Source organism: Aspergillus uvarum (genome assembly GCF_003184745.1).
Source record: "Aspergillus uvarum CBS 121591 unplaced genomic scaffold BO82scaffold_72, whole genome shotgun sequence".
NCBI lineage: Eukaryota > Fungi > Ascomycota > Eurotiomycetes > Eurotiales > Aspergillaceae > Aspergillus > Aspergillus uvarum.
In genome coordinates, this window is record NW_020291369.1 from 32522 (window position 1) to 58499 (window position 25978).

The 25978-nt window shown below is 52.6% G+C and overlaps 11 protein-coding genes across 11 annotated transcripts; 7 read left to right on the forward strand and 4 right to left on the reverse strand.

Moving 5' to 3' along the window:
• Positions 1-522: 522 nt before the first annotated feature.
• On the forward strand, positions 523-1894 carry BO82DRAFT_378253 (uncharacterized protein; the record flags this gene model as incomplete). The annotated part of the gene is made up of 4 exons (XM_025637622.1): positions 523-725; positions 784-1350; positions 1492-1662; positions 1744-1894. The coding sequence occupies 4 exons, from the start codon at positions 523-525 to the stop codon at positions 1892-1894; spliced, it is 1092 nt and encodes a 363-aa protein (XP_025487319.1).
• Positions 1895-1966: 72 nt separating this feature from the next.
• BO82DRAFT_358512 (SPX domain protein) lies at positions 1967-4932 on the reverse strand. Its single transcript, XM_025636310.1, has one exon. It carries the CDS (start codon positions 4654-4656, stop codon positions 2170-2172), a length of 2487 nt encoding a protein of 828 aa, XP_025487320.1. The 5' UTR covers positions 4657-4932; the 3' UTR covers positions 1967-2169.
• Positions 4933-5302: 370 nt separating this feature from the next.
• BO82DRAFT_345564 (NUDIX hydrolase) lies at positions 5303-6861 on the forward strand. The gene is made up of 2 exons (XM_025633709.1): positions 5303-5888; positions 5951-6861. The coding sequence occupies exons 1-2, from the start codon at positions 5395-5397 to the stop codon at positions 6798-6800; spliced, it is 1344 nt and encodes a 447-aa protein (XP_025487321.1). The 5' UTR covers positions 5303-5394; the 3' UTR covers positions 6801-6861.
• Positions 6862-7112: 251 nt separating this feature from the next.
• On the forward strand, positions 7113-8034 carry BO82DRAFT_358514 (uncharacterized protein). Its single transcript, XM_025636311.1, has 4 exons — positions 7113-7358; positions 7429-7460; positions 7571-7652; positions 7729-8034. Exons 1-4 carry the CDS (start codon positions 7263-7265, stop codon positions 7753-7755), a joined length of 237 nt encoding a protein of 78 aa, XP_025487322.1. The 5' UTR covers positions 7113-7262; the 3' UTR covers positions 7756-8034.
• A 410-nt stretch (positions 8035-8444) lies between these two features.
• Positions 8445-10256, forward strand: BO82DRAFT_188229 (uncharacterized protein). Its single transcript, XM_025630502.1, has 4 exons — positions 8445-8682; positions 8773-8800; positions 8863-9376; positions 9435-10256. Exons 1-4 carry the CDS (start codon positions 8525-8527, stop codon positions 10037-10039), a joined length of 1305 nt encoding a protein of 434 aa, XP_025487323.1. The 5' UTR covers positions 8445-8524; the 3' UTR covers positions 10040-10256.
• Positions 10257-10926: 670 nt separating this feature from the next.
• Positions 10927-12687, forward strand: BO82DRAFT_436075 (putative tetracycline transporter). Its single transcript, XM_025641087.1, has 2 exons — positions 10927-11126; positions 11183-12687. The coding sequence occupies exons 1-2, from the start codon at positions 11058-11060 to the stop codon at positions 12473-12475; spliced, it is 1362 nt and encodes a 453-aa protein (XP_025487324.1). The 5' UTR covers positions 10927-11057; the 3' UTR covers positions 12476-12687.
• On the reverse strand, positions 12638-14342 carry BO82DRAFT_358517 (uncharacterized protein). Its single transcript, XM_025636312.1, has 2 exons — positions 13920-14342; positions 12638-13836 (listed from the first exon to the last, which is right to left on the reverse strand). The coding sequence occupies exons 1-2, from the start codon at positions 14212-14214 to the stop codon at positions 13028-13030; spliced, it is 1104 nt and encodes a 367-aa protein (XP_025487325.1). The 5' UTR covers positions 14215-14342; the 3' UTR covers positions 12638-13027.
• A 156-nt stretch (positions 14343-14498) lies between these two features.
• Positions 14499-17626, reverse strand: BO82DRAFT_345580 (chromosome segregation protein). The gene is made up of 8 exons (XM_025633710.1): positions 17463-17626; positions 17222-17379; positions 17022-17173; positions 16010-16956; positions 15816-15950; positions 15631-15762; positions 15280-15578; positions 14499-15226 (listed from the first exon to the last, which is right to left on the reverse strand). Exons 1-8 carry the CDS (start codon positions 17500-17502, stop codon positions 14576-14578), a joined length of 2514 nt encoding a protein of 837 aa, XP_025487326.1. The 5' UTR covers positions 17503-17626; the 3' UTR covers positions 14499-14575.
• A 517-nt stretch (positions 17627-18143) lies between these two features.
• Positions 18144-23086, reverse strand: yme2 (putative RNA12 protein; the record flags this gene model as incomplete). Its single annotated transcript, XM_025637623.1, has 5 exons — positions 18144-19605; positions 19672-19872; positions 20615-21119; positions 21176-22918; positions 22984-23086. The coding sequence occupies 5 exons, from the start codon at positions 23084-23086 to the stop codon at positions 18144-18146; spliced, it is 4014 nt and encodes a 1337-aa protein (XP_025487327.1).
• Positions 23087-23418: 332 nt separating this feature from the next.
• Positions 23419-24382, forward strand: BO82DRAFT_358524 (EMI1 family protein). The gene has a single exon (XM_025636313.1). It carries the CDS (start codon positions 23470-23472, stop codon positions 24166-24168), a length of 699 nt encoding a protein of 232 aa, XP_025487328.1. The 5' UTR covers positions 23419-23469; the 3' UTR covers positions 24169-24382.
• Positions 24383-24706: 324 nt separating this feature from the next.
• Positions 24707-25891, forward strand: BO82DRAFT_436081 (uncharacterized protein; the record flags this gene model as incomplete). Its single annotated transcript, XM_025641088.1, has 1 exon — positions 24707-25891. One exon carries the CDS (start codon positions 24707-24709, stop codon positions 25850-25852), a length of 1146 nt encoding a protein of 381 aa, XP_025487329.1. The 3' UTR covers positions 25853-25891.
• Positions 25892-25978: the final 87 nt, after the last annotated feature.

The window sequence follows — 25978 nt, forward strand, 5'->3', positions numbered from 1 at the left end:
GAGTGTCATCCAAGTGTACGGTACTGTAGCTGCTTTGGCCCATGAGTGACTACGACTACTTGGTATACTTGGTATACTTGGTATAGAGATTTTCTGAACAATCAACAATCGGGAGAAATCTTCCCCGCCAGTGACGTCAACTGACGGATCCACATCTGGGCCGTTATTTTATGTTTTGTATATGTTGATTTCTTTTTAAACAATGTCTTGGCTTCATGCTTTTGCTTCCCACTATGGATTTCCCACTGGAACATGGCAGAAATAGCTGCTGATCAAGAGGAGGATACAATGCCTGTTCGCAGCCTTGATGCGATACCACAGTCGCAATTGCTCGCAGTGATAGTCGCAGGCAGTCGTTAACCATCAGCTGACCGCCATCTCATACATCGCCCTGTTTTTATCAGATTCCCGGATTACTTCTCCCCTCCTCTTTCCCCCCTCTCTCTTTGCAATAGAGTACACTCTTAAGAATTAAGAATACAGTCTCTTCGAATTGGAGCCCTTTCTCCGCATTCAGTCTTCATGATCACGTCTTTCCTTCTTCGCTGCCATGATACCATCTGGTCCTTTCTGCATGTCAACATCCTCAACATCCCACCCTCTCGCCTGCCCATATTCCCCTCCTTAGCAGGCTCAGTCTGGTGCCTGACCCTTGCCAGCTTGCTGCTCACATGGCTGGCTCGAGGCATGCCGCAGTACCCAGGCCAAAGCAACCCACACGTCGCGTGCGTGCTGCCTTTACTTCTTTCAATGCCACTAAGACTAACCAAGCGCAACCACCAGCTTCATCTCGGACATCGCCTCCTTTGAACTCAAGCCCCTCTTCCTGATCGGTGCCTCCATGACCGCCGTCGGGTTCTGGTTCACCGTAGCTGCTGTTCACGTCATGCGCTACGAGCCTGGCTTCGCATTGATCCGCGGCCCGGACCACTTCTCCGCTCGTAGTTTGGGTCCGCAGCACGCATCATCTCCGGGCAGAGATCAATTACCGGCCTCAGTGACGCCATACAACGGCCCTATCCATGACAGCAATCATACTCTAGATGAGGCTGACGACGACGACGAGTCACCCGCGACCATCGCCACCCTCAAACTCATCTCCCTCCTCGCCATCTTCTCCGCCGGCATGGCCAGCACCGCCCTCATCTTCCTCGGCGTCATGGATACCTTCCGGTACCACTTCGCGCACGCGATCCTCCTCCGCGTCTGCTTCGGGAGCTTGGCCCTGCAGTCCTTCGGGACGGCGGTCGTGTACTCGACCGAGGTGCTGGGGTTTGTGGCGTTCCTGACGCATGGCGGTGTGTGGCAGCCCCGATGGGGGGAGGGGCGCAAGGTCCGGGTACGCGTTTTGTAAGTCACTCCTTCTCTTCCTTCCTTTCATTCCTGCATTCATTTCTGCTCTGAATGGTGGAGGAGGGTGACATGTTGTGCTAGGTCTTCTGGAGCTCGCTTGACGGCAGAGGCGCGTGGCTAAACCCAGAACGTCTGCAGTGCCTCCCTATCCACCGCCCTGATTCTGGTAGAGCTCTTCCTCGGGATCGCCTTCATCTCACTCACCGTCCCCGAGAACGTCAGCGATTATCGGGCCGCCGGGATTCTGGAGTGGGTGATTGCGTTCCTGGGAACGGTGTATCTGTGGCTGTTTGTCGGGTTCTTTGATCGGTGCGTCGTCCCCCCCCCTCTCCCCCAACCCTGGTGATTTAGTCCATGACAAAAAGACTAACACGCTAGTTGCTGCCAAAGAGAGAGCTTTGAAGGCTTCGTCCCCAGTGTGCTGTATGCGACGGCCGCGAAGGGACGGCCGTCGACGCCGGGGGATCGTGCGCCCAATGACCCGGATGCCGAGCAGGCCCCGTTGCTGTCGCAGGGGTCCGCCACGAGCCGGTATATGTAGTTGCCCGTTATGATTTCCGAGGTGCAGAATAGCGATAGAGTTCGGGTTCAGATACTGGTGTCCTTAAGCGAGCGAAAACATCATTCATTTTGATTGAATCTCTTATCCCATGTTCCTGGTTGACTCCCGACATAACGCTATTTTCACATTCCCAAAAGACATTCTACGAATACATCAAAGGCTGACATGTCCAGACACTCGTTTGCCTCTACTTCAAACAGGAGCTTGGGATCTCCTGCAAATGCAAACGCAACCATTTACAAGCAATCAGCGACTCAAGAGACTAGGTGGGAAGCCTCGTTACAAGGCTTGACCGCCTTGATTAACCAGCTGCCACACGCTCGGCTTGTCGATGAACCCGGTAAGGTTAGCAGATGGAGGAAGACTAGCTGGAGGTTGGCGGTCACGGATCTTCTCCAGGGTGGAGTTGTACTATATACTAGGTTAGCGGATGAACCCCTTGTCCACACCAAGCGACCTGCGCCTACCTTGAAGGCAAAGTTCAACACCAGAGCAACCGCCAATCCAATACAAACAACAATCGGTCCAAATGTGTTATCCAAGTCCCGTCCACTCCGTTGCCGGATGAGCTTGGCCCGCTTCTCGTGCATGTACCACCCCCAGACGGCGGCGAAGATAGCAAAGGCCGTGTAGACAATTGATAACGCGCGGGCGATATCATTGTGCTCTCCGGCTGCGTTGTACAGGCCCAACGACAGCGATGATAGAAGAATACTAATATGGAGCCACTTGATGAAGGTACGTTGGTTGGCGAGCCAGACCTTGGTCTCGACACGGACAGGTCCAGAGTCCTTAATCCACGTGCCTGGTTCCCGAACGCCGGGAGGCAGCACGACTGAATTTCGGGGACCACGGTTGTTCCGCGCGGCGGAGAAGGTTGGGAAGAGAGAGGCTAGGCGTTTCAGAGTCATGGGATGTTCCGGCTCTTGGTCCTCGAGCTGGACTTCTTGGTCTTGCGGACTGGGCGGCTCCGGACGCTCAGGCACGCGGGCTATTTCTGGAGCCGAGGGCCGCTGCGAGGGCGGTAGCATCTGCGACGACTGTCGACGGCGAGGGGAAGAGGATATGTCGGTGAACATCTGTACGGGTGATCCCACCAGAGGCCTCACCGTCATTGAACCTTTGTTGCCGAGGAAACTTCCAACTGCAATATCGTCTTCTGCTCGCTGCGCTCGCCGCTCCTGTTCTTCGTGGAAAGCGGTTTCTGGGTCCTTTCGAATGTCATTCTCCATCTCACCAAGCCAGAACGGAAAACTGTTAACGTAGTCCTCGAAGAGCTGCGCCACACCATGGACAAACTTCGAGAACCGTGGCGCCTCCTTTACAAGGTGGGAGACCATGAGATCCTTGATCCATTCGGCACTGTGCGCTGCAGTGCCCTTGAGTTTGATTTCCAGGAGCGCGTAAGGGAAGCGAACAATTTCGCCAGTCCGGATGCTGCTGAAGGGGTACTCCATTCCTGCATCATCAATGTCTGTGCGATGCCATTGATCAGGCTCACGGCAGGGACGACCTTCATCCAGCGAGTCTTCCCTGATTAGAGCCAGATTGGTATCGAGGGAGATTCGGATCCGATCGTCTCCGGGGATTTGGAACGCCGTACGGGTGTAATTGGCCCGAAGCATCGGTTGCAGATTGTATTCCTTGATGAAGGACTGCAGTTCCTCGATATCCTGCTTGAAGGACTCTGCTTGCTCCGATTCACCATTGCCCATGGTCTCCATCCGCTGAAGCTTTTTGTCAAAGTGGTACTCTCCGTCTAAGAATTCCTTCACGTGTTTTTGTTTGAGCTGAATCTTCACTTCTCGGCTGCGATTGTCGTCCGACACTATTTTTTTCTCCAAGAATATGGCTGGTTTGTCCTGCAGATTCCCGGTCCATCGCAGTCGTAGAGACCCGGCTTCGGCAGCACGAGCGACCTTTTGGTTGTAAAGGTCGAACTGTCGGTTGTCAAAGTATAGAGAGGTGATTGTAGGATCGTCGGGGAGGATATCGAGGTCCTTGGAGGTCCCAGGATTATAGATCAGAACGGGCAGCTGCCGTAGGATATAGGTCTTGGCCTCGAGGACGTTGTTGGGATGAATCCAGAACTTGAAGGAGGAATACATGTCTTGACCAAAGCGAGGTTCAGCAGGGTCTTTGGCCTCAACCAGACCCTTGCTCAGGATTTCACGGGCAAAGGAGTACATCACGGACAGTCTGCGGACTAGAGGAGAGTAGTCCTCGGAATTAAATGGAAGTTGCGATAAACGCACTTGCAACAAGGGCTTCAAACGATACCGTGCTCCACGCTTGCGGTCATGCTTCTTAGCCGCCTTGAGGAAGCCGGTGAAGTTAATCCGACTGTATTTCTCCAGCTCGCTAACCTCTCGAGTGATGCTGTCCAGCTCCTGCAGGACGCCTGACGCAATGCGCTTCTTTTCCGCATCGTCCATTTCCGTGGCAGCCTCATCCTGGGCTGCATCAGTCAATTCTCGTAGCTTGGACTCGCAATCGGCAGTTCGTTCCCGCAGCTGCTTCAAGGTTCCGACCTGGAAGGCATTGACTTTGTCCAGTTGGACGTTCAGGAGCTCCTGGACAAATGCCTCCTCATCTTGTTCCGTCCACGGGGCATTGTCGGAATCGCTATCGTTTCCGATGACATCATGCTCTCTAAGAAGGACTTTGAGCTTGTGATAATCAATATATTTCCCACTCCATGGCGGATAGATCGACTTCCGAAGGGTCTTGCCAAAGCGCATGGTCGAGCAGAATGCGGCGAAGCTTGGCAGTGGTTGGGATCGAAGACTGTGTAACGGAGGAGAAGCAAGAGGAGAAGCCGGGAGAGAGGGTTGTTGCACAGGGACTCGGGAAGGGAGAGGCACTTCTTATAAGGGAGGAGGGCAAATGCGGGTCGAGAAGAAGAGACAATTAATGTTAGTGAGAATCAGCTCATGACAATGGAGAAAGGAAATTTTCAGACTTAAGACGGCGAAGGTAAGGAAGAGAAGCCGCTAAGAAATCGCCATCGAGTCGAGGCGGGAAATGGAGAGTGTTCTAATATAGTCTCGTTGGTCTCGTTGCATCCCATCGCCATATTCATGCACGTGCTGCCTCTCTGCCTCCCCGGAAGGGTCTAGCCCGTCCCCCGCTGTAGTCATTCAGCTGACCATTGGTCAAGTGGGTTTGGAGCTACTAGCTACTAGGTAGGTAAGTCAGTCCCGGACCGTCATGAGATTACAGTACCGTAACATTACACAATTACTTTCCTTTCCCTCGGTTTTGTAATGCATTATCTACCACTAACAAACACCTCCGAGGTAATTTAATTCCACGATATGTTCCGACCGATAAGAATCTCCCTCTCTCTCTCTCTCTCTTTCTTTCGGAATATCTCCCAGCCAGCATCTTTTCTTTGTCGTGTGTATATATTCATACTAGACTATGCTATAACTCTACATCGCTTCTATATCTTTCTAAACCGAACATCTCCTCTTCCAATGGATTCAGCCAGTTCCCCATCGTCACAGGACTCCGTACCCTTGACGCAATCGCTTCATGACGTGTTGTCCGGCCTCCATCAACGCCCGTACCCTCATGTCCCTAACCCTCCGAATTGCAAGAAACGTGCCTCGGTTGCCCTTATCTTGCGCGTCCGACCTACATATGAACACTGGCCAGAGTCTACCTCTTCGGCGGTGACGGACAATTCAGCGTCTGTCCAGCAACGACTAGACACATTCTTCTCTCAATCGTGGGTTCACCATGGCCAACCAGAGGCGCTCTTTATCAAGCGAGCCTCGCGCGTGGGAGACAGATGGACCGGTCATGTTGCTCTCCCGGGAGGCAAGCGAGACCCCGAAGACTCAGATGATAAAAGCGCGGCGATTCGGGAAGCCTCAGAGGAGATTGGACTGGATCTAACTGCGGAGGATTGTGTGTACATCGGCAACCTTCCCGAAAGAATTGTAACGACGAGCCTGGGCACAATACCGTATGTACTTCATCCAGTATCGTAGCTCCGAGAGTGCCTTGTACTGATCTTGTCAACTACAGGCTGATGGTCCTATGCCCCTTCGTCTTCTTATTAACATGCAGTGACTCGCCAACGCTGAAGCTACAACCCACCGAAGTGGCCTCGACCCATTGGGTGCCACTGGAAGCGCTTTTGTCGTCTTCTCTGCGCACTGTAGAGCATGTGGACATGACTCAACGCCTTGCAAACATGGGAGGCATCATGGCCCGGGTTGCGTCTCGTTCCATGATGGGTTACATGCAGTTTCCCGCAATTCGATTGGCCCCAACAGAGAGCCTTCAAAGCAACACAACCCCCGGGCTAACCCCCAAAAATGAGCAAAGACAGTCGCTCTTTCGACGGTTGTTCTCATGGGGTAGCATTAGCCCCGCTGACCAAGATATTGGAATAAGTCGCCCCTTGCTCCTCTGGGGATTGACGCTGGGTATTATGGCAGACTTCTTGGATCTGCTTCCTCCCCACACAGCTGTCAAGCTTTGGCACTATCCTAACTTCACAGCACCCGATCTACGACTGCTTATCAACGTGCTTACATATCGCCTGCGGAAACGCAATAGGCGCTTGGTTGAGAGCGGAGCTCGACCGAATAATACTGCGGTGGATGCCCAGACTGCGGCTGTGCCAGTAAAAGAGATCGGTGGCAATGACAATGGCAGTCAGAACAATATTGGAATCGAAGGACTTGGTGTCGGTCAATACTACGGGCCTTCCGACAAGGGTCTTAACGGGAGCACATATGCGCTGGAAATTATGCTCCGAGGCTACTATGATCGGCTCCGGCTCGCCCTCTATATTTTCGTAGCATGGAGGATAGCCTTGGGCTCCACGGCGGCCTTCTATGCATGGAGATTTCTTCGTCAGGTCCGATGATAACGATGACTTCGCCATTATTCTGTATACTGTATATCTACCAATTCTGAGTTGAACATACAATCGTATAGATGACTTTCTACAGCAAACCTCGCCCGCATTCCTCTTGAAGCAAGGGAGGAACAGAAAAAAAGAGTCACACTAGCAGTTGCTGTTTCTGGACAGTAGTCGCTCTCAATTACATGCTCCAGTGAGACAGAATTGAATTGTCATGTATGAACAGAAGTACTGTAAAATACACGGGGACCGCCCCGGCTCGAATACCTTACTCGCCTCGTAGCGGTAAACAATTATTCTCGTCCGCCTTAGCTTGCTATGCTTATCGTCCCGGAAGCTCGCCGGCGTCAAGCGGCTGTTGATTCTTTATCGGCACTGATCCACTCGCGTCATTGCTTCTGACCTTCCTCTAAGCTTCTAACAACTCCCCTCCCCGAACCTATTGCCCTGGCTCATTCGCCCCTAATGGCAGCAACGCAGAAGCTTTATCCTCGCGCCACGGTGAAGCGTGTCGTTAAAGCGCACTCGAACCGTAATGTGAGCAAGAACGCTGATATCTTGGTTGGTTTCCTGGTTCCGGCCCCCTTATTGCGACTTCACATAGAGTCTAATGGCTTTTTGTTACCTATAGATCTTCCTGGATTACATGTTGTTCATGCAAGAGTGAGTCAACTATGATCTTTTCATCCCCCCCCAACATGATTCTCAAAACACGGCGCGTGTCGAGGGGGAATCGAGATATGGTTCACAGCTGAACCTGGATAACTATGCAGATTGATGCGGGAATCATCGATTCAGTCGCGGAAGGTGGGAGAGAAGAATATATCGCCGAACTCAGTGCGCAAAGTGACCGAGGTATGTTTGCCTGGTGCAGCGATGCAAGTATGCATGATTCCCGTCGATGCTGACGTCTTGTCTGTTGAACCTACAGAAAACGCTACGGAAGTTCAAGGGCTAGGTTGATGGCAGAGCGAGTTCGCCTTGAATATAAGCTTGCATCATTGCCAGCGCGCGACCGGAACATATCTCTGATCAGCTTTGTGGGGTTTGTGCTACCTGGGGTGGCTGTTGAGCTTGGTCTAGATTCACGACCCACTCTCTTGGGACCGTGACTGCTCGTCCATGCCTCTAGTAAATTCTATTATCATGGAGAGAGGACTGGGTTCAAATAGTCCAGGGCGACTCGGGGTTATATAGGCGTTATTCAGGAGTCACTCGGTTGATACCCAATGCATGGATTGTTTTACATCACGAAGACCTCTGTATAAGACAGAGCTGCAATAGATCTGAAATAAATTCTTATAGGCACAGTACGCGCCTCCATAGTGTAAGATTCTTTGAATATGCAGATTAGTGTGCCAGCTGTTGCAATGGTTCAATGTTTGGGTCGCAAGACGTGTTGGGGCTGAACCAGTGACTGGAGCTGCAAGCAGCACGCGACGAGGGCGGTTCGGAAGAGTTCCACCCGCATCTGCCAGCTGCTTTTCCCATTTCCCATTTCATTCCCATCCCCATCTCAGTCTTCCTTTCTGCTTCATTGGTTTCCGCTTCCCACTTCCACCGTAACATTTCTCTCCTCCTGTCCTCAATTGTGCGCTCATATCATCGCGCCCCAACATAAGACTTCCACCCTGTTTTCCTACTCTCCCGTATAGCTTTTATTCTACATCGTCTGCTTAGGTGCTGGACCACTTCCTCCGAGTCATCACAACACCAAACCAGCAACCATGGCTGCCGCTTCTGTCAACTCCAGCCCTGCTCAACACCCCGAAGCTTCTTCCAAGAAAGCAAAGTCGAATCATGCTTCCAGCCCTTCTATTGTCTCGAAGCCTGACACCAACGGCTTGGACAATTTAGACAACCAACACTTCAAGGAATTGCAGAGGTGCGTCTTCAGCGACAAGCGCTCCGCGCATTCGCAATGCCGTACCATGGAGCTCTGGAGTCAAATAACTAACTAGATTCGCTGCAACAGAAGCTTGCGCAATGCTGTCAAGAAGCTGGTTAGTGTCCTTCAGTAGAGCTTCCACCGTCGTTCACCGCTTACACTGGCCTCGTCCCACAGAATGCGACCGCCAGGGTCGACACCATCATCGCAGAGAACCCCGGCAAATCCTTGGATGAGCTTGTTACCGAGAAGAAGATCAATGCCGACCAGAAGGCACAGGCCTTGAAGAAGCCCTCTCTACAAGCCACTGTTGCCCAGATCGAGGAGCAGATTTCCCACCTCAAGGAATTCGCTGCCTATTACGAGGAACGCTTGGCCACCCAGAAGGCGGAGCTAGAGCAAGCTCACGAGGAGCAGCTCGCAGCTTTGCGGGAGCAGGCTGATGCGGATGCCGCTGAAGCCAGCAAGAAGGATTTCAGCCAACAGCTACTAAGCCTCAGCAAGTTCCTCTGCGCCGCCGCCACTATGAGACGTTCTGGAGACGAATCTTCAAATGACAGCCGTGCATTTGAAGGCGTTCTATACCAGATTTATGGAGGAACTCAGGATGCTGTGTCTTCGATGCTCAAGATCATCGAGGGCGCGGATGACAAGGTCGTCGGCGTTGACGGCACCGCGCTGGAGATCACCTGTAAGTACTGATGCTTTTGTGACTCAAGCAATCGCCGCTAATTATCTTGGCTCATAAGACGGGAAGGTGAAGCAGCTCGCTACTGAGCTTGCTCCTGCTTCCGAACCCACAACTACCGAGGCGGCTCCTGAGTCAGACCCTACTGTGGCCAATGCAGGCTACACTGAGTTGCAGGACTCATCCTACGACTCCAGTGCTGCCGCTACGACTGAGCCTACTGCGGCAGAGCAACCCGAACAGGTTGCCCCTCCTGCTCAGACTCTGGCTACCGACGGCGCCAATCAAGTGGCGGAGGCTAGCTGGGATGCCAGTGCGACCGAAGTTGTGGAGACTTCGCCTACCGCTGACGAATGGGTCGAGGTGCCACGGGATCCTGCTGAAACTGAGACTGGACTTCAAGCTACTCCTGCCGCCGCTGAGGCCGAGGCGAACGTTGACACAGCGGTGACTGAGACTACTGGGCCCAGCACCGAGGATGTTACTGTCCCCAAGCCCCAAGACGGCTTCGAAGCCGTCTCGCACCATCAGCGCCAGCCTAGCCGTGGTAGAGGCCGGGGTGGCCGGGGCCGTGGGTTCCGGGGCCGTGGCGGTCGCGGCGGTCGCGGCGGTCGCGGACGCGGTGGTGCCAATGGCTCCTCCGCGGCCCCTGCTCCCAGCCAGTAGAGGCCGCTTTTTGGGAGTTGATAAGCTGCCGTCTGTCTTGAGCAATGTGCGTCTCCGCGAGAGGCATTTGCTTTGTGTCGATTTGACTCCGACGCCAGCATCAATCTGCCTAACCCCTCATCGAGCCTCTTTGACCTCGCTCTCTCAAGTCTTCTTCTGCCTCCGCCCGGCACCCTTTCCTCTAATCTCTCTGAAATACTAATAAACTCATGGGTAACGGGAGTGTCATGGTTCACGAACGCAATGACTCTTGAAATGATTTACAACAAGGTTTCTTTGGAGTGAAGATGATGGCAGGGTGTCCCTACTCGCTGTTGTCTTTACTCTGCTTCTTTTGGATCTTCTCGCCAAAAGTTCCTGTTGTATATGTTTGCAGTTATTGAGCGTGCATATTGATTTCTGCAATTTTCTCCCTTTGATTTTTCTTCTATTCTATGTCGGTTGTGGATTCCGCTCCGATGTGGCCGTTTCCTTCTGCAGGCGCTGATGCTTTCTGCACTAGCCCTGCATTCTACTTCTCATGTATTCTATTTCCGATCGATCATCATGTTGACATATGGAGACGGAGGTTTGGACGGGTTGCGGTGGAGAGGAGTGAGGATACCTTGACTGTTGACGGCCAAGGGCGGAGCTTGATCAGAAGCTTTCAACGATGTAACAGGTAGATGATGACAGCAGACGTTTTCCTCTCCTGAAGGTTTCGGCTCATTTTATGTGTAGAGAAAGCAAGATGAGGATAAGGACCTCGGTAGGTGCTGCACTGTAAGAGCTCCGCCGGAGCTGTCTGAAAGAGGCAATGCTGCGGGTAGGGTATAGGGCTATGACATAACGAGGGGAGAGGCCATCTTGACTCTCCTTCCAGTTGCTTCGGCATCAAACAACCAACCCTTCGACTTTCGAGTCACCCTTCCCTCTTTTCCTTTTCTTCCGTTCTTCTTCTTCTAGTGTTGTTGATAGAACAAATTTCTGTTGTCTTGTTCATCTTTTTCCTGCCTGAGCTTTTTCTCAATTAGCTGTCATGGCGTTACCCGCAGACCAGCGGAAGAAGATCCTCAAGGTCTTGATGACCTCGCTACTCTTGGATTTGGTATGCGCCCCAATTCACCGGCTAAAGAAAGACAGATGCTGACATCCCTGCGTTAGATATCCTTCACTTTCATTCTACCACTCTTCCCTTCACTACTTACTTTCTACCGCAATCAAGACCCGTCTCCCAACTCGCTCCTCAACCGCTTGTTCCACTACTTGAACGCCTATAAGAACTCATTTGCGAAACCCATCGATTCACGCTATGACATAGTCCTTCTTGGTGGCGCGCTTGGCTCGCTGTTCTCTTTTCTACAGGCACTTGCAGCGCCATTCATTGGCCGCCTGTCAGACAAACACGGCCGCAGGACCGCTCTCCTCTGCTCCATGGTCGGTAACACCCTGAGCGTAGCGCTTTGGGTTACCGCGACCGACTTCCGAACTTTCCTCGCCAGTCGCATTGTCGGTGGCCTCAGTGAGGGCAACGTGCAGCTCGCAAATGCGATCGCCACTGATATCAGCGACCCCAGCCAGCGTGGCTCAACCATGGCCCTGGTGGGCGTCTGTTTCAGTATCGCCTTTACTTTCGGGCCCGCGCTCGGCGCAGCCCTGTCCAACATCACCACCGTGGCCGCCAATCCCTTTGCGACAGCGGCCGGTGTTTCGCTTCTTCTGATCGTCGTTGAAACCGCGTATCTGTACTTCTGGCTCCCGGAGACCCATCCTCGTTTTACCAAGCTGGTTCATGCCTCCAACACGAACAACAAAAACAACGAAGCCCAACCATCCATCACGCCAGCCCGTTCCGCGGAGCCGAAGAGACACACAAACAACCCCGCGCTCCTCAATTTGATTCATTTGCTATTCCTCCTCCCTTTCTCGGGCCTCGAATTCTCCCTCCCCTTCCTGACTGCTACTTTCTATGCGGGAAGCAAATCCAGCCCCTCTGCCCTCAACGGCCGTCTTCTCTCCATGATGGGCCTCATTGCCTCCCTCCTCCAGGGCACCGTGGTGCGCCGCCTGCCCCCGCTCCAAACTGTCCGCATCGGCGTCATCGCATGCGCGATCTCTTTCTTTATGCTTGCGCGCGTCTCCTCGCTGGGCGGCCTCTACGCTGCGGGCGGCCTACTGGCTATCACCAGTGCGACGGTCGTCACCGGGCTCAACAGCCTGGGGAGCTTTGAGGCCCAAGAGGAGAATCGTGGTGCCGTGCTAGGGAAGTTACGGAGTTGGGGACAGGTTGGACGCGCGGCCGGACCGCTGTTGTTCTGTTCTTTGTTCTGGTGGATGGGTCGGGAGGTGGCCTACACGGTTGGAGGATGTGCCATGTTGGTGGTCTGTGGAGGAGTATTTGTTTTGCTGAAGGAGCCGGCCGTTGGTGGACAGACGGAGTCCAAGAAGAAAATTTAGTTATGTTTTTCGTTGAACTGCGACGTTGCGTCAGGCTCTATGGTCGGAGACGATTCGTCACTTCATGTATCGTTCGTGTGTTCTTGCACAGCTGCTGCTGTCGTCATGTCTGATGTGAGGTTAGATAGATTTATATGGACATATTGCATCATCGCTGGCTGGTCCAGTGCTTCCACTCGGCCTGATAGCGCCGAGTTGCTTGCTGATTCACCAAGCTTGAGTCATTATTCATTACCTATATGGCATAATTTACATGTGCGAAGACTTGTACAGTAATGGGAGATGAGATAGGTCAAACACCGAACCCAGATAAGCTCAAATAACAGCCGTGCAGATATCCATCAGGCCAGGCCCGGCCCGGGGGAGGGCTTTTCCCTTTGAGGAGAAGGTAGAAAGAAGCGCACCCGGCTATACTCCTTCTTCTTCTTCTTCTTCATGCTCCTTTCTCCGCGAACGTCACGGAATTTGATCCTCCTGAAAATAAAACGCGCCGTAGCAAATGCCAAGCCCAACAGCAGCAAATGTCAACTGACAATCCGCTCCAGTAACAAATCAGGCATGCCCTCCTAACTGACACCCCTTCCGACGCCCATGAAAGCCCCTCGCGCGCGCGAAGAAGCTGTACCGCGGAGTCGTCAAGTGGTCGCCCTGGAATGCCAGGCCCGGCTCCGCAGGCGATGGGTCCAGCGACTCCCGGGCCTTCCCAATCAACCAGTCCGCCAACGTGACGAATTTCGGGGTCCGTTCCCACCCGCATGCATCGTCGGCGTGTTCGATCGTATGCGACGAGATGCGGCCCTCGTCATCGAACGAGAAGATGAACAGCCCGGTGAACTGTTCCTCCTTGGAGAGTTTGAAGATCGGCGCATCCCCGCCCAGCAGCACGCTGAGGCCCTTGTTGGTTCCGGTTTGCGCGGGGCCGGACCCCGAGGCCGGCGACGAGGAAGCGGAGGTGGTGGGACGCGGGTTGGAGGTGAAGGAGGGTTGCTGTTGCTGCTGCTGCTGCTGCTGCTGGTAATGATGATGATTTTCGTTGCGCGGTTCGGTCCGCCACCGCACGACTAGGCGCTCATCGCTGTCGTCTTGTTCCCCGCTGGCATAGCGCGCGGGGTCCAGGACCGTGCCGGCGCGGACGATGCGCTCGCTGATAATCTTGAGTTTGACGTTGCCGAGGAGGGGCAGGCTGCTCCAGGCGACGGGCACTGTCCAGAGTGCGGCTCGGTAGAGGGTTCGCCCTTTCACGGTGGGGAGATGGGGGTGCGTGGACGGGAAGAGGTGCAAAGTTATGCTGGGGGAGAGGATCTTCGGTGGCAGAGGATTGGTGAGGATGTTTGGGAGGAGAGGTGAGAGGATTCGAAGCGCTGGCCGGACGGTCTTGAGTCAGTACGCTTTGTTTTTGTTTTTTGTTTGGTACCCTAGTACTAGACCTGTTCACGGAGCTTACTTTTCCCGAGCTTGAGAACGCGCTCATCCGGTTGTTCATGATCCCCCCGCGGCCGCTCGAGTCCGTCGAAAGCGGACGGCTGGAACCCAGTTTGCGAGAATTGTGGTTGTGACGCAGGCTTCAACGAAGGTCCACGAAGAAGCTCATGCTGAGCTGAGAACCGTGGAGTCGAGGAAAGATAGAACTGATGTGGAGGAAAAACGCGAGGACTAGAAACGGAGCTCGAACAACTGATGGGATGTATCCCTCGTCGGCTTCGCGTGCAAGGAAGCGCACGGTTAGTGAGCGTCGGCATCACGGAGTCTTATTAGAAGAGGTGGACAGGACTCTCATCCAGGAAGCCTCTGTCGGAAGATCGTCACATGCATTGCCGAGCAAAGTCAAGTCATAGAGGGTCGGATAGATATGATCAAGATGGTTAAGTTGGTTGGCAACATGGAAAGGCGAAGAAGAGTCCCGTCGAAGATAGAGATGATTCGGCTGAAAATAGATGTGATTGGTGCTTCGGCCATGACGTCGGGCCGTCGATCGATTGACATTGTCGCCTCAGGCCACAAGGCATGAAGGTCAAAATATGTGCGCATGCATTGGTGGTATCTATGATAATGATTATAGTGCGGTCACACCCTTGGAACGGGCTATGTTTTCCTTTACATTCACTCGTACTCCTCCCCAAGATATCGCTTTTCGGCCAATTCTCGGATCTTGTCTTGCAGGACGCCTCGGCCATATCGTTCAGCCACCTTGACGGCCGCCTCCACCATCTTGCCGTTGCGGTCCCTCATCATTTGTACCAGTTCCAACGCCTTCATGCCTCGTTCCTCTCCCTCCCGGCACTCCACTGCTAGAAGTTGTAGTAGAATCTTATCCACCTCAACCTCCTTCCGAGCCAGCTCGGCGCGCTGACTTGCCGTAGCGTTAGTGGTAGACACAAGGTCTTCAAAGAGTGACAGCAAGATGCTGCCTCGGACAAAGGCTTCTTCAAACCGAGCTCCATCATGTCGAATCGAGCCACTGTCCTCGTCGTCTTCGACTCCCTTGCCCGGTGTGTCGGAAATGGGGATGCGGAAGTCGAATTCGCTCAACAGCGGCCGAGGGAAGTACGGATACTTATCACCCCCCTTGAGAATGATGCAGTGGAACTTGTCCTGAGCCACAGCAACGGGCCAGTAGGTCTCCTCTTTCCGTCCGCTGGCCAATCGCTCTAGCTGCTTCGTGTCAAGCAGCGGTACCCACCGAGCCTGACCATTGTTGCGCCAATGCTGAAGGACAAGCAACACACCTTCGGAGTCATAAATGCATGGGTCCTGTAGCTCCAGGTCAGTATTAAAGTCCGGTATGACAGGATAGAGCAACCAACCCCATTATCAGAAAAGAAAACGCTTTGCAACTCAGTATCTTCAGGGAGGGCGACAACGTCCTCATTTTGGCAAATCTCGTCCCGCTTGACGTTCTCTACCGAGTATCGTAGTGTTGCTGTTCGGCCATCGCTGCCCAGTGGACCATTGCCCACAGTCATGATATAGTCTCGCCATGCAGCACAAGTGACGGCAGGGCTCTTCTGCCGGTACACTTTGAACGGGGTGCCGAATAATGTATAGACACGGACGTAGTCTTTAGTGGTTACAGCAACAATGTAGGAATCACTGAGCGCCAGCGCTGTCGAGGCAAGTTAGCAGAGCCTGCAAACCAGGTTCCCAGGTTTCCTTACCCCGGATGAATTCGCCCTTTGGAAGCTGCGTCCGCCAATCTGCCCGGGTTGTCCATGTCTCGTGAGGACGATAGAAGATCGTCGCTGGACTACCATCCGTGGGGTTGTTGGAGAACAAGGTTCCATTGTCATCTAAGTCACGTTAGTCCAGGGCTCGACCCCATGTGCCTTTGCTCTCAACCTACTCAAACAAGCTCGATCGTAAAGGAATGGATCCGTGAAGTGGAAATCGCGGTGAAGCTCGCGGTCGTAAAATTCCACTGTAATGGTGTTATGGGTTTCCTGGTCAACCGTCCAGACGCAACCGGTCAGGTTCAGGCCTTGAACAATTAGCGTTCTATCACAAGGGGTGTCCTATAATCAAATCCAAAAGACATACAGAGGTAGCGTCTATTGCCACGCCAGGGTGTGCTTCCTGGTTGAAGAGGAGGGTGAATCTTCGGCTTGGCAAAAGCTGTCAAAACTCGCTTGTCGGTATGGCCATCGATCTCATCCACGTGTGAGCCAGCTCGCTTGCCGAAACCATTGATGTCCTCCGCATAGCCAGCCCCATCATCATCCTCGACGAAATCATCCATGCCAACATCGCCATTGAGGATCTCATCAAGAGAGTCGAGGCTTCCGGCTCTTTGTCTCCGTTCGACGGTCTCCTTCGGTCGGGTCGCCAATGGCCGTCTCACATTGTCAGAGATTTCTGTCAGGGCCCCAGAGAAGATAGGTGCAGCCTGCAGTGGCTTCTCAAGCAGTGGCTGATGCTCCTTGGAAACGAAATCATCGTAGATAAACAATTCTCCGTCGGACGTCGTAAATGAGACCGAGTTTTTCGTTGGATGCCAGGCAAGGTTTATCACATTTGCAAAATCGTAGCGTTGTAAGACCTTCTGCATCTTTGTCTCCCATAGCAGGATCTGAGCATCCGCACCTGCAGTCGCAAGAAGCGCTCCATTAGGTGACCATCCGAGCGCTGTGACCTGTCCACTATGACCACCAGCAAACACTTTCTCCTTCTTCCACTCGCCCGTGGAATAGATCGCAATATCCCGAGTCGCTTCAGCAGAAGCAAACGCTGTTCCATCAGGATGCCAGACAATCCGGGATGTGGCCTCTACCTCCGGCTCTAGTCGCCTGATCACCCCGTCCAGCTTTTGCACCAATTCGGGTTCGTCCGAAAGTGTCGAGTAGATGTAAAGGATACCATCCGTACACGAGACCGTAACGTATCGGCCACTCGGGTCGAAAGTGACGTGCTTGACGCCTTTCGACTGTTCCCGTAGATACTTGGCTTTCGTCATGTCTTCAATGTTGACGATCTTCACTGTAAGCTCACTAAAAGGCAAAAATGTCAGCCAGCCCATTATACCACGCATTGAGGGAGTACAGATTTGACTAACTCGCTCGCTACCGCGGCCCATTCGCCATCTTTTGAGATTGCGATATCTCGTACTGGAAGCATGCACCGTACCAATAGCTTCACCATCTTGCCTGACTGAATCTCGTATTGCCAAACCGTGCCGTCTTCTGCACCCATAATGAAATACTCATTCTGCAGCTGATTAGTTTCAGACAAGACAGTTCGAAGAGGAAAAAATACAGTAGCACCGATACCCAGATGCCCGTCGACACCCTCGTCCACCGTCTTCGGCTCGCCATCTTGTCCCACGGTGTAAATACGAATTGCGGAATTAGAACCGCCAGTAATCACACGCCGACCATCAGGTGTATATGCGAGTACCGTAGTGCCCGGGGTATCTACGTTGTTTGATGCGCGTCAGCCTTCGAATCATGTAGCCAAGAGCAAAAAGTGAGGTGCGGTGATCAGTTGTAAGACTCACGGGCGGGTCTGCCCCTAGGACGCATCGCTTCGGAGGACATAGTGATGTGGCCCCGGGCTTTGTCTTTGGCAGAGTCGCCGGATACCCGAAAAAAGGAAATGTGAAATTATAGCAAATCAAGTCAGTAAAGCTCCTTTCAAGGTACTGAGCTCACTGAGTTGTCGTTTGCAGCCTATGGTCGCGTATGTTCATGCAGCCGCGGAGAGACTACGGAGCACCCGGGGACGTGCTTTCGGGGCACGCGTTCGACGCGTCTATCGTCCCAAGTACTTTTGCCTTATCGGACCCATACTCAGGGCTTAGGGCACGCTTTCAGGGCTGCCCCTCTAGATCATTTATCATTGAATTCGACAAGCCATTCACACTTCTTACATCGTCTAGTATTGACTCTATACGAAAACCATGTTGCTCCACATGTTCATCGGAGTGAAGACCCCGCGACCGGGAAGAGCTTGGTTGTAACACTCGTTCACCTGCCAGTTGTTCTATTCGAATGCCCACTTGCAGCTCCTCTGGAAAAGAATCTTGATCTTATTGCTTCGATATTGCAAGCAGTTACAACGGGTCCCGGTCAATAGCATAGTATATCATGAATAGGTTCTCAAATCTTGGTATATACAAACAGCCATAAATCAAACACCGTGAATATGCAAGGACAAATGTGAACTCAGCCCCCTCGGATTAAACGCGTTGCCGCATTCGTACCCTGATATCAGTCTTCGGCAAGAAAGCTGCAGCGGATGGTCTATGCTCTGGTATGACAAAATCTTTGCCCTGGGCGGGTTCAACGTCCCATAAGGCGATGATTGCGGCAGAGAAAGCCAGAAGCTTTCGCTCTGCAAAAGCGCGACCTTTACACCCTGACACGCCCCCGCCAAACGGTTTGATGATGTCCATACTTGCTTTCTTCTCGCCAGTGTCTGGGTCGGTCGTGACAAATCTCAGTGGATCAAACTGGCTGGGATTGGAGAAATATCGATGGTCATGGTGGATGACGGCGTGAGGGATGACAATAGCATCGCCCTTCTTGAATTTGTATGATCGAGGCTGCGATAACCCATCCAGAGCTGCATCTTCTTCAGATTCGGTTACAGTGAAGTCGGTTGTGACATTCCGAAATGATAAAGATGCAGAGTCCAGGCGCAAAGTCTCATAGAAGCTAGCCTTCAGAAGAAGGCATGATTTGATGAGGCCTTCTGTATCGATAGACATGCGAGGAGGCTCGTCGAATGGAAGGCCAGTCTCTTCCCTGCTCGGCCGGGTAATTTTGATGAATGGAGCGATTTCTTGACGAATCTCATCCAAGAGAGCACTGTCGGCATATATGCGAAGGAGATGCCAGAAGACCACGTTGGGTGAGTTTGAGTTCATGGCCCAGAGCAGAGACAGATGTGCAGGGGCGCTTGATCTAGCAGAAAGCCCTAGGCTTTTGCACTTCCGTATCCGTTCTTTTAGAGGCTCTGAGATATCATCCAGGTCTCTGAAATCGGCGCCAGGATCCAGGCCATCGTCCCACGCCAAGAATGCTTTATGGAATTCCGTCAAAACTTCCAACAGCCGGTCACGGGCAGTATGCGCTGCAGATATGCCGGGATGTGATAGCCGAGGAAGGCCCGTGGCTACGGCAAGAAAATGATTGTCAAGGGTAAAGACGTCAGGAAGCAGGGTCGGGTTGGCCTCTAAAATGCTCTCTCCTGTGAAAATAGCCGTTGTGATATGGCCAACAAAATGACGAATCAGGGCGAAGAAGTTGACCTCACAGACCAGAATGTCTTCCTGTCCCACCACCAGTGCCTGACTGCCGCGTTCCCATTGCATCTGATCGACTATACTCCGGCAATTCGAGACTAAATTAGGGGTCTGGCGTTCAATCAAGTGGGTAGCAGTCCGGGTACCTTCCGTGAGGAAGGGTTCACGCATGAGAAGATTTGGCACGCTGTGGCTGAGCGCATGGTGGTCTGCAGGGCTCAGACTACGGAGCGCACCACGGTCACCGAAGACTGTCCGCAAGGCATAGTTCATTAAATCGGCTGAGGAGATGCCTCGTGCTGTAAACACAGCTTTGACTAATGAAGGGGCGACAATTGTGATGTGATTCGTGCCACCCATATAGATACCGAAGACAGGCTCGTTCATAGATTCCCTGATAATGGATGTTAATTTAGATTCATTAGGCCATTCGGCAAAGGTTGTGCACAGGAGAACAAACCTGGCATTCCCAATCAGCTTCACATGATCCCGGGCGAAGGATATACCATGGCCTATCCACGGGAGCCAGTAAGGCACCATCCGAGCCGAGCGAATTAGTCCCGTCTCGGTTCCACTACCGAGGCGACTTTGCAGTCCGCTGATGAGGCGAGTTGCCACGCAAACGGACACCAGGAGAGCCACCCACGTAGGCCACCCCACGCTATTGAAGCCATCGCGTGCCAGGTGAATAAGCCCTCCGGGGGTCAAGTCATATGCTTCCATTTCCCAAGCACAAGGGCGAATGCCCCTCGAGAAAAGTGCTGGTGCAGACCGGGACAGGGGTTGAATAGATCGACCGTCCACAAGATGTTCATACAATGCGCAAAACTAAAAGAATGACGTAGCCTCTCAAAACAGTATCAGGTCTTATATAAAGCATAAAAGAGAAAGAGGAATTATTGCAACCTGGCGCTGTTCAGAGCGCGGAGATTTATGCAAAGAAGTAGTCGATTAACTCGCAGATGCAGTTGGGCTACAATACGGTAAAATTACCGTTGCTTATCTCAGCAGAAATCTCCTGCCTTGTTTTCGGAGTGAGATCTGCTCTTTTGGAAGGCTCAACCAACAACTGGTTCATTCGACGGCTAAAAGCTGATCCACCATATCCAAGTTTCGACTTAACATGTTGACTTATACGTTGTATATCGGAGCTCGACTTGATCTGAGGCAGTTCAGTTCCAGTCTCAACAAGGATGCAGCTTCTGTCGATTCTTTCGCTGTGCGATAGGTCTACGGAGGCCTTTGTCCGAGACTTGACTTGACTGATCAATTCCTGTTCATTAACATTCGAAATTATGTACACTACATAATAATGCAATCATAACGCAGGCCAACTTTCCACTGCACCTGTTCAATGTTCCCGCCGCAGAATCTTCTGCAAGATTGCGCTCTCTTTCTCATACTTGCTTACCTTGTTTTGTGAGCTATAAACCTTCTGTAGGAGCCATTTGATCCGGCTGGCGAGCTCCCAAGGTTGCTTGGGCAGCGTTCCGAGAAGTTGTAACTCCTCCTCGTACTTGCTTATACTCTTGTTCTCGACACTAATGAGCTGTTTGAGAATTTCGAGATCCAGGCGGCTGCTCAAGGTGTTGTTCTCGGTGAGCCGCTTGAAAACGGCCCTGTACACAGGCTTGCCAGGCTTGACCACATCGGGACAACCGTTGACTGAGTTGATAGAAATCAACTCCGCCTGCTCAAGAGCACGCAAGGATGCTTCGCCGTTGTCCTTGAAGAGGTCGGAGAGCAGGATCTGGTTGTAAGGTAGTGCCGCATCTTTAGTATTAGCAAGTGTTTTGATCAGATGCCATGCCTGTTCCTGTGTCCACGGCTTTGAGGTTGTGTCACTACCCAAGATGAACATCTTCAAGATCTCGGAGGCTGACTGTTCAATTATACGGGTGACGGCAGCTGATTCTATGTGTTAATTGCTGACCTTGTCCATGCATTGGCGGTTTCGTACTTACCTAAAGGGGTCTCTCCAGCTTCAATCCGCCGTGCCATGAACTCAAGGTCAGTAACCCGGCCTCCCAGTACCTGTATACAGCTGTCCAAGTCTAACAGGTTACCGAGATCGGGAGTCTGCTTCGTGCCAGTCTTTGATTCGTATTCCAAATGACTGAGCACAAACTTCCTTCCTACCTCCGGTGAGCAGTCGCCCAAGGAAATGGTCCGGAACACGGAGTTGGGTAGAGCTTTGCTCAACGGCTTGGAGAAGGAGACGTCAGTGGTGAGAAAGATGACGTGCGCTATATTCCCAGTGGTCAAGCCAGCGGCCCATTCGGTGAGTTTGTCATAGACTACACTGTCCTCGGAGAAATTGTGCAAGAAATTATCGATAACCACCACGGGCCTCTGCTCTGGATGAGCCTCAAGGTATTCCTCATCGCTGAGATGAGCCTCCTTCTCATCGTTCTTTTTGTTCTCCAATGCAACTTTCTTGAGGGCAGTGGCGGTATTTTGCCAGATCTTGCTGAGCTGAGCATCCAGGGTCTCTGAGAACCCGGCTTTCGTGCCAATCATACCCTGGGCGGCCAGATCGATGAAGCTGCTCATGCTGTTCATCCAGGAGAAGACCGGTCGGTATCCTACTTGGCTAGCAGCACGAGAAATCTTGGCCGTGTCACCCTTCGCATCCTGAATTTGTTTACAATCGATAACGACCTTGTACCTGTAGTTTTCCAGGGCGCGATCCAGCACAAGCTCTCGCTTTCCAGTCCCGCGAGGCCCGTGGATAACAATGAAAGTTTCAGCGTTTTCCATCAGCCACGACTGTAGCTGAGCGATATCACCTTGACGATCCTCCCAAATAGCCGTGAGCCGGCGCGGATCAGATTCGCGGCGGCCGAAATAAATGATATTGGCTTTATTCACCTGGTTTCTGATCCACCGCAAGATGCTGTTTTCTTCTTTTTGCAGGGTCGCTTTGATCTTCATCTCAATGAAGAAGGTTCGGATTGGGTCAAAAACAGTTACTGTGATGGCTGCGATGAGGGCGGCAATGATGGGAATTACTATCCTTGGATGATTCAAGAGCCAGTCCTTGATCACGGACAACTTGATGTTGGCTTCATACTTGATCTTGATCCTTGTGCCGGACTTTCCACCACCTTCCTGCTCCGGGATGGTGAAGCCGTGCACGCAGTTCTTGGCCATAACGGCATTTCTCGCGCGGGAGAACACGATGAAAGCATACCTGGGCGTGACCTTGGAATCAGACGGCTGCCTTTCGATGTCTCTTAGCTTGCCGTATCGGCGAAACACACTGTACAGAGCCTCGGTGGTCGGTTCTCCTGCTGTCCCATCAGACGAAGCAGGCAGGAATTCCACTCTCAGCCGTGGAGTGGGAATGCGGTATAGGTCCTCAATCCAGGGCCTGCCATGAACATGGGCCACGTTGACCTCCTGAAACGGATTGAACCATGGCCTAATTGGGTGTTCTTTGAGGTGATTCTGTATCGAGGTTACGATGTCCAAGTCCTTGAGTCCATCCTTGCGGTTATACTTCACAAATGCACCACCTTCTCTGAAACGGGGGATAACTTCCCGGATATCGACGTCCAGTGTCTGAGGAAAGACGCGGCGTATTATGTGTAAAGGATCAGAAGCCGCTAGGTGTGGTCTGTCGATACGCTTCAATACTTGTTCGTATGACCGACCAGCGCTAAGAGGCCCTTGTAGCAGCCATTGTAACCGCGAAGGAAAGATATCTGTATGAGAAATGCATCAGCATGGAGTGGTGATAGCTTGAGACTTGAAAGTCGATATATCGTACTGTTCACGAAAATAAGCCCTTCGCCGTCCTTCACTTCAATATGGCCCGTTTCGACAGTGCTAATATGAGAAGAGCTACTGTTCAGTCTGGCGAGTATTCCCATTGAAGAGGGAATGAAGAGCCCACTGGGACGCACAGGGGCTCGGTAACCCCATGGCCTCACTATATGCACCGGAGCTCGCATCATCTCAGCGACGCAAGAGATGTGTAGGAGCGATGGTTTCACGGCTGGTTTCTTGGTTCATAGAGAGCATACTATGACGTCGCTAAGGAGCTCCATTATCTGTGAATTACAGCTTGTGACAACGGTATTACAGGGTAGCCGTGCGGCCCCCGCTCCGGTACGGTCACACTACGTCTTCAATAAATTACCACATTATCGCCAATCAGAGTCCGTCAACTCGCATTTGTCCCTCTCATTCAAATCCGAGGTTCGGTCAATTCAAGCCTCAAACAACAACTTTTTTGACATTGTTCAGCGTCACCATGGGCTGGCTGTGGAAATCCCCCTCCAAGGAGGGCGAGTCTCAAACCCCGCCTCCTGCTTCATCTGGTCTTCCTGATTCCCAGCTACCATCTGCAGACGCGCATGCATCTACGCCGTCCTCATCAGCACAAGCCGATCAACCCCCGACACTAACTCGCGAAGAGCAAGCCGACGCCGAATGGAAGAAGTTAATCGCTAGTCTTGAGGGCGATATCAGCCAGAGTCCACACAATCAAAAGCAACCTACTCTCGAAACACCGTCTCTTGATACAACATTATCCTCTAATTCTTCTTCTCCTCCGAACTTGATCGCCCCCGATTCTCTCTATCCCGATACCATGTCTTGCCGCTCGGCATTCGACTACGCCTTCTTCTGCCAGTCCTTCGGTGGTCAATTTGTCAACGTTTACCGATACGGCGAGCTGCGGTCTTGCAGCGAGCATTGGAGTAATTTCTGGCTGTGCATGAAGACCCGCACCTGGGGTGACGAACGGCGCAAGGAGGCGATTCGGGATCATTACCGGAAGAAGGCTATTAAGTACAAGACCGGCCCCAGCAGTGAGGATGTCTGGGATGTGCGCACGGAGTCTATTGGCGAGTGCTTCAATGGCGACTTCGCCGCGCTCGAGAGGGAGGTGAAGGCTGCCGAGGAGGCAGCGGCAGCAGCCCCAGCAGAGGCGTCGTCAGCATCGTCATGAAAGAAAGGTGCTGATCAGTGAAAGCCTCCTCTCCTCTGTCCCATACTTCTTTGCCTGTGTAAATTTCCTGTCCATTTCCATGAAACGTGCATGTTAGACTCGGTTGATCTTCATGTTAGTTTCGAATACGATACCTGTCCCTGGGGGATTTTGTACGATAGCCATATCCAGATCAATCAAAAAGGATGATAATGACTTGTCTGGACAATTCGGGGTGTTTTTTTTTTTTTTTTTCTTGGTCTCTTTGGGGACTGGAGTACAGTCCAAAGAAGACCGCCGTTGTTCTCGAAATCGCAGAGGTCTGGTCTGTGAGATCTCTTTGTCAATCAAACAAACCGTTGTCCCCAACGAGTTCTTGAAAGGAATATTTGTATAAGAATGAACTCACTCAAAAGGGCCAACCTGCGCCTTTTTTTCCCTTTCGAGTTTGATGTTTCTTCCTATACATTGCACTACACTTTTCGACAACAATATCTAGACTCACCCGTCCACAATCGAGCAGCCACTTCTTTATCCCTTCACAGTCTTGAATCGCAAGATGGAGAAGCTGACCGAGCAACCAGGCCAAATCAGAGCCAGGCGAGGTGCGTTTTCTGAACCTTCAGGTTCCGAAGCAGCAGCAGCAGCAGCAGCAGCCGAGACAACGACACCAACCTCACCAACTACACCAACTGCCCCATCGCCATCTCACATACAAGCACAGCCCTCCTCCAGCACCTTTCGCTCATCGCATCATGAGGGGAATACCTCGTACGGCCCACAGTATAGAGATGCAACCAACGGCCCTCCAGGTGAGGTCGAGTACCACCCTTTTACCGCCCACGACCCCCTCTACTACCACCCTCAATATCGCAAGGTCGTGACCTGGAGCCAGCCAACTGCAACCGTGATCCCCGCGCATGATTCTAATCCCCCGCCGGACCTCCCTTGGGAAGCTCGCACTCGCACTCCCCCCACCCCCACGAACGCTAACCAGATGCCTCCGCCTCCGTTCCCCCGCAGTCTGCGTCCCCAGCCCCCGCAGCCTCCCTCCATCCTGAAACCCCCAACCCGGACCGACAAGGAGACACTGCAGAACAACCTCTGGTCCATGGTGGAGCTCGCCGATCGCGAGCTCACCGCGTGCCATGACATTCTGGCGGCCACGAGCAAGCGGTGCCTGCAGCATCTCTTCGAGATCGACGAAGGCCTGAAATACCTTGACGCGCTGCTCCAGGAGGATGAGCGGCAGGCAGACATGCTGCGGAGGTATGGGAGGCATCACGAGCGCTCCGCCCATTGCCTGGCGTATGGGGATGTTCATGTCTACGCGTATCGGTACGGCCGGGGTCGGGGTTCCAGGAGCACTCGGACTGAGCGAAGGACTGCAGGCGTCAGTTCAACCTATCGTGGTGGCGGTCTCCATGATTGGCAGAATCGCCAGAGCGGCTTGGACCGTCCCATTGTCGGTGGACGGGTGGAAAAGAGAGGGAAGACGTCGGACAATATGAAGGGGATTGCAGCTCGAATCAAGTTTGGGTACGAGGACTTGAAGAACTACCCTTCTCGCCGTAAATACCAGGGAGTCGAGGACGAGATTTGGGGTGGGAATGAGGATGAGCAAACAGAATTTGAGACAGAAGAGGAGGATGCGGACGACGCCGATGATGAAGATTACTATGATGAGGACGACAATGAGGGTTAATCGAACCAAGTCTCCGGAGAATGAGATGGATAGACTGCGAGATGGTGGATGTCGTTAGGGCTTGTCTTCACGTCTTTTGTCAGTGTTCGTGATGCTAGTAGACGTTGTTTGTTACCAGCTTGCACA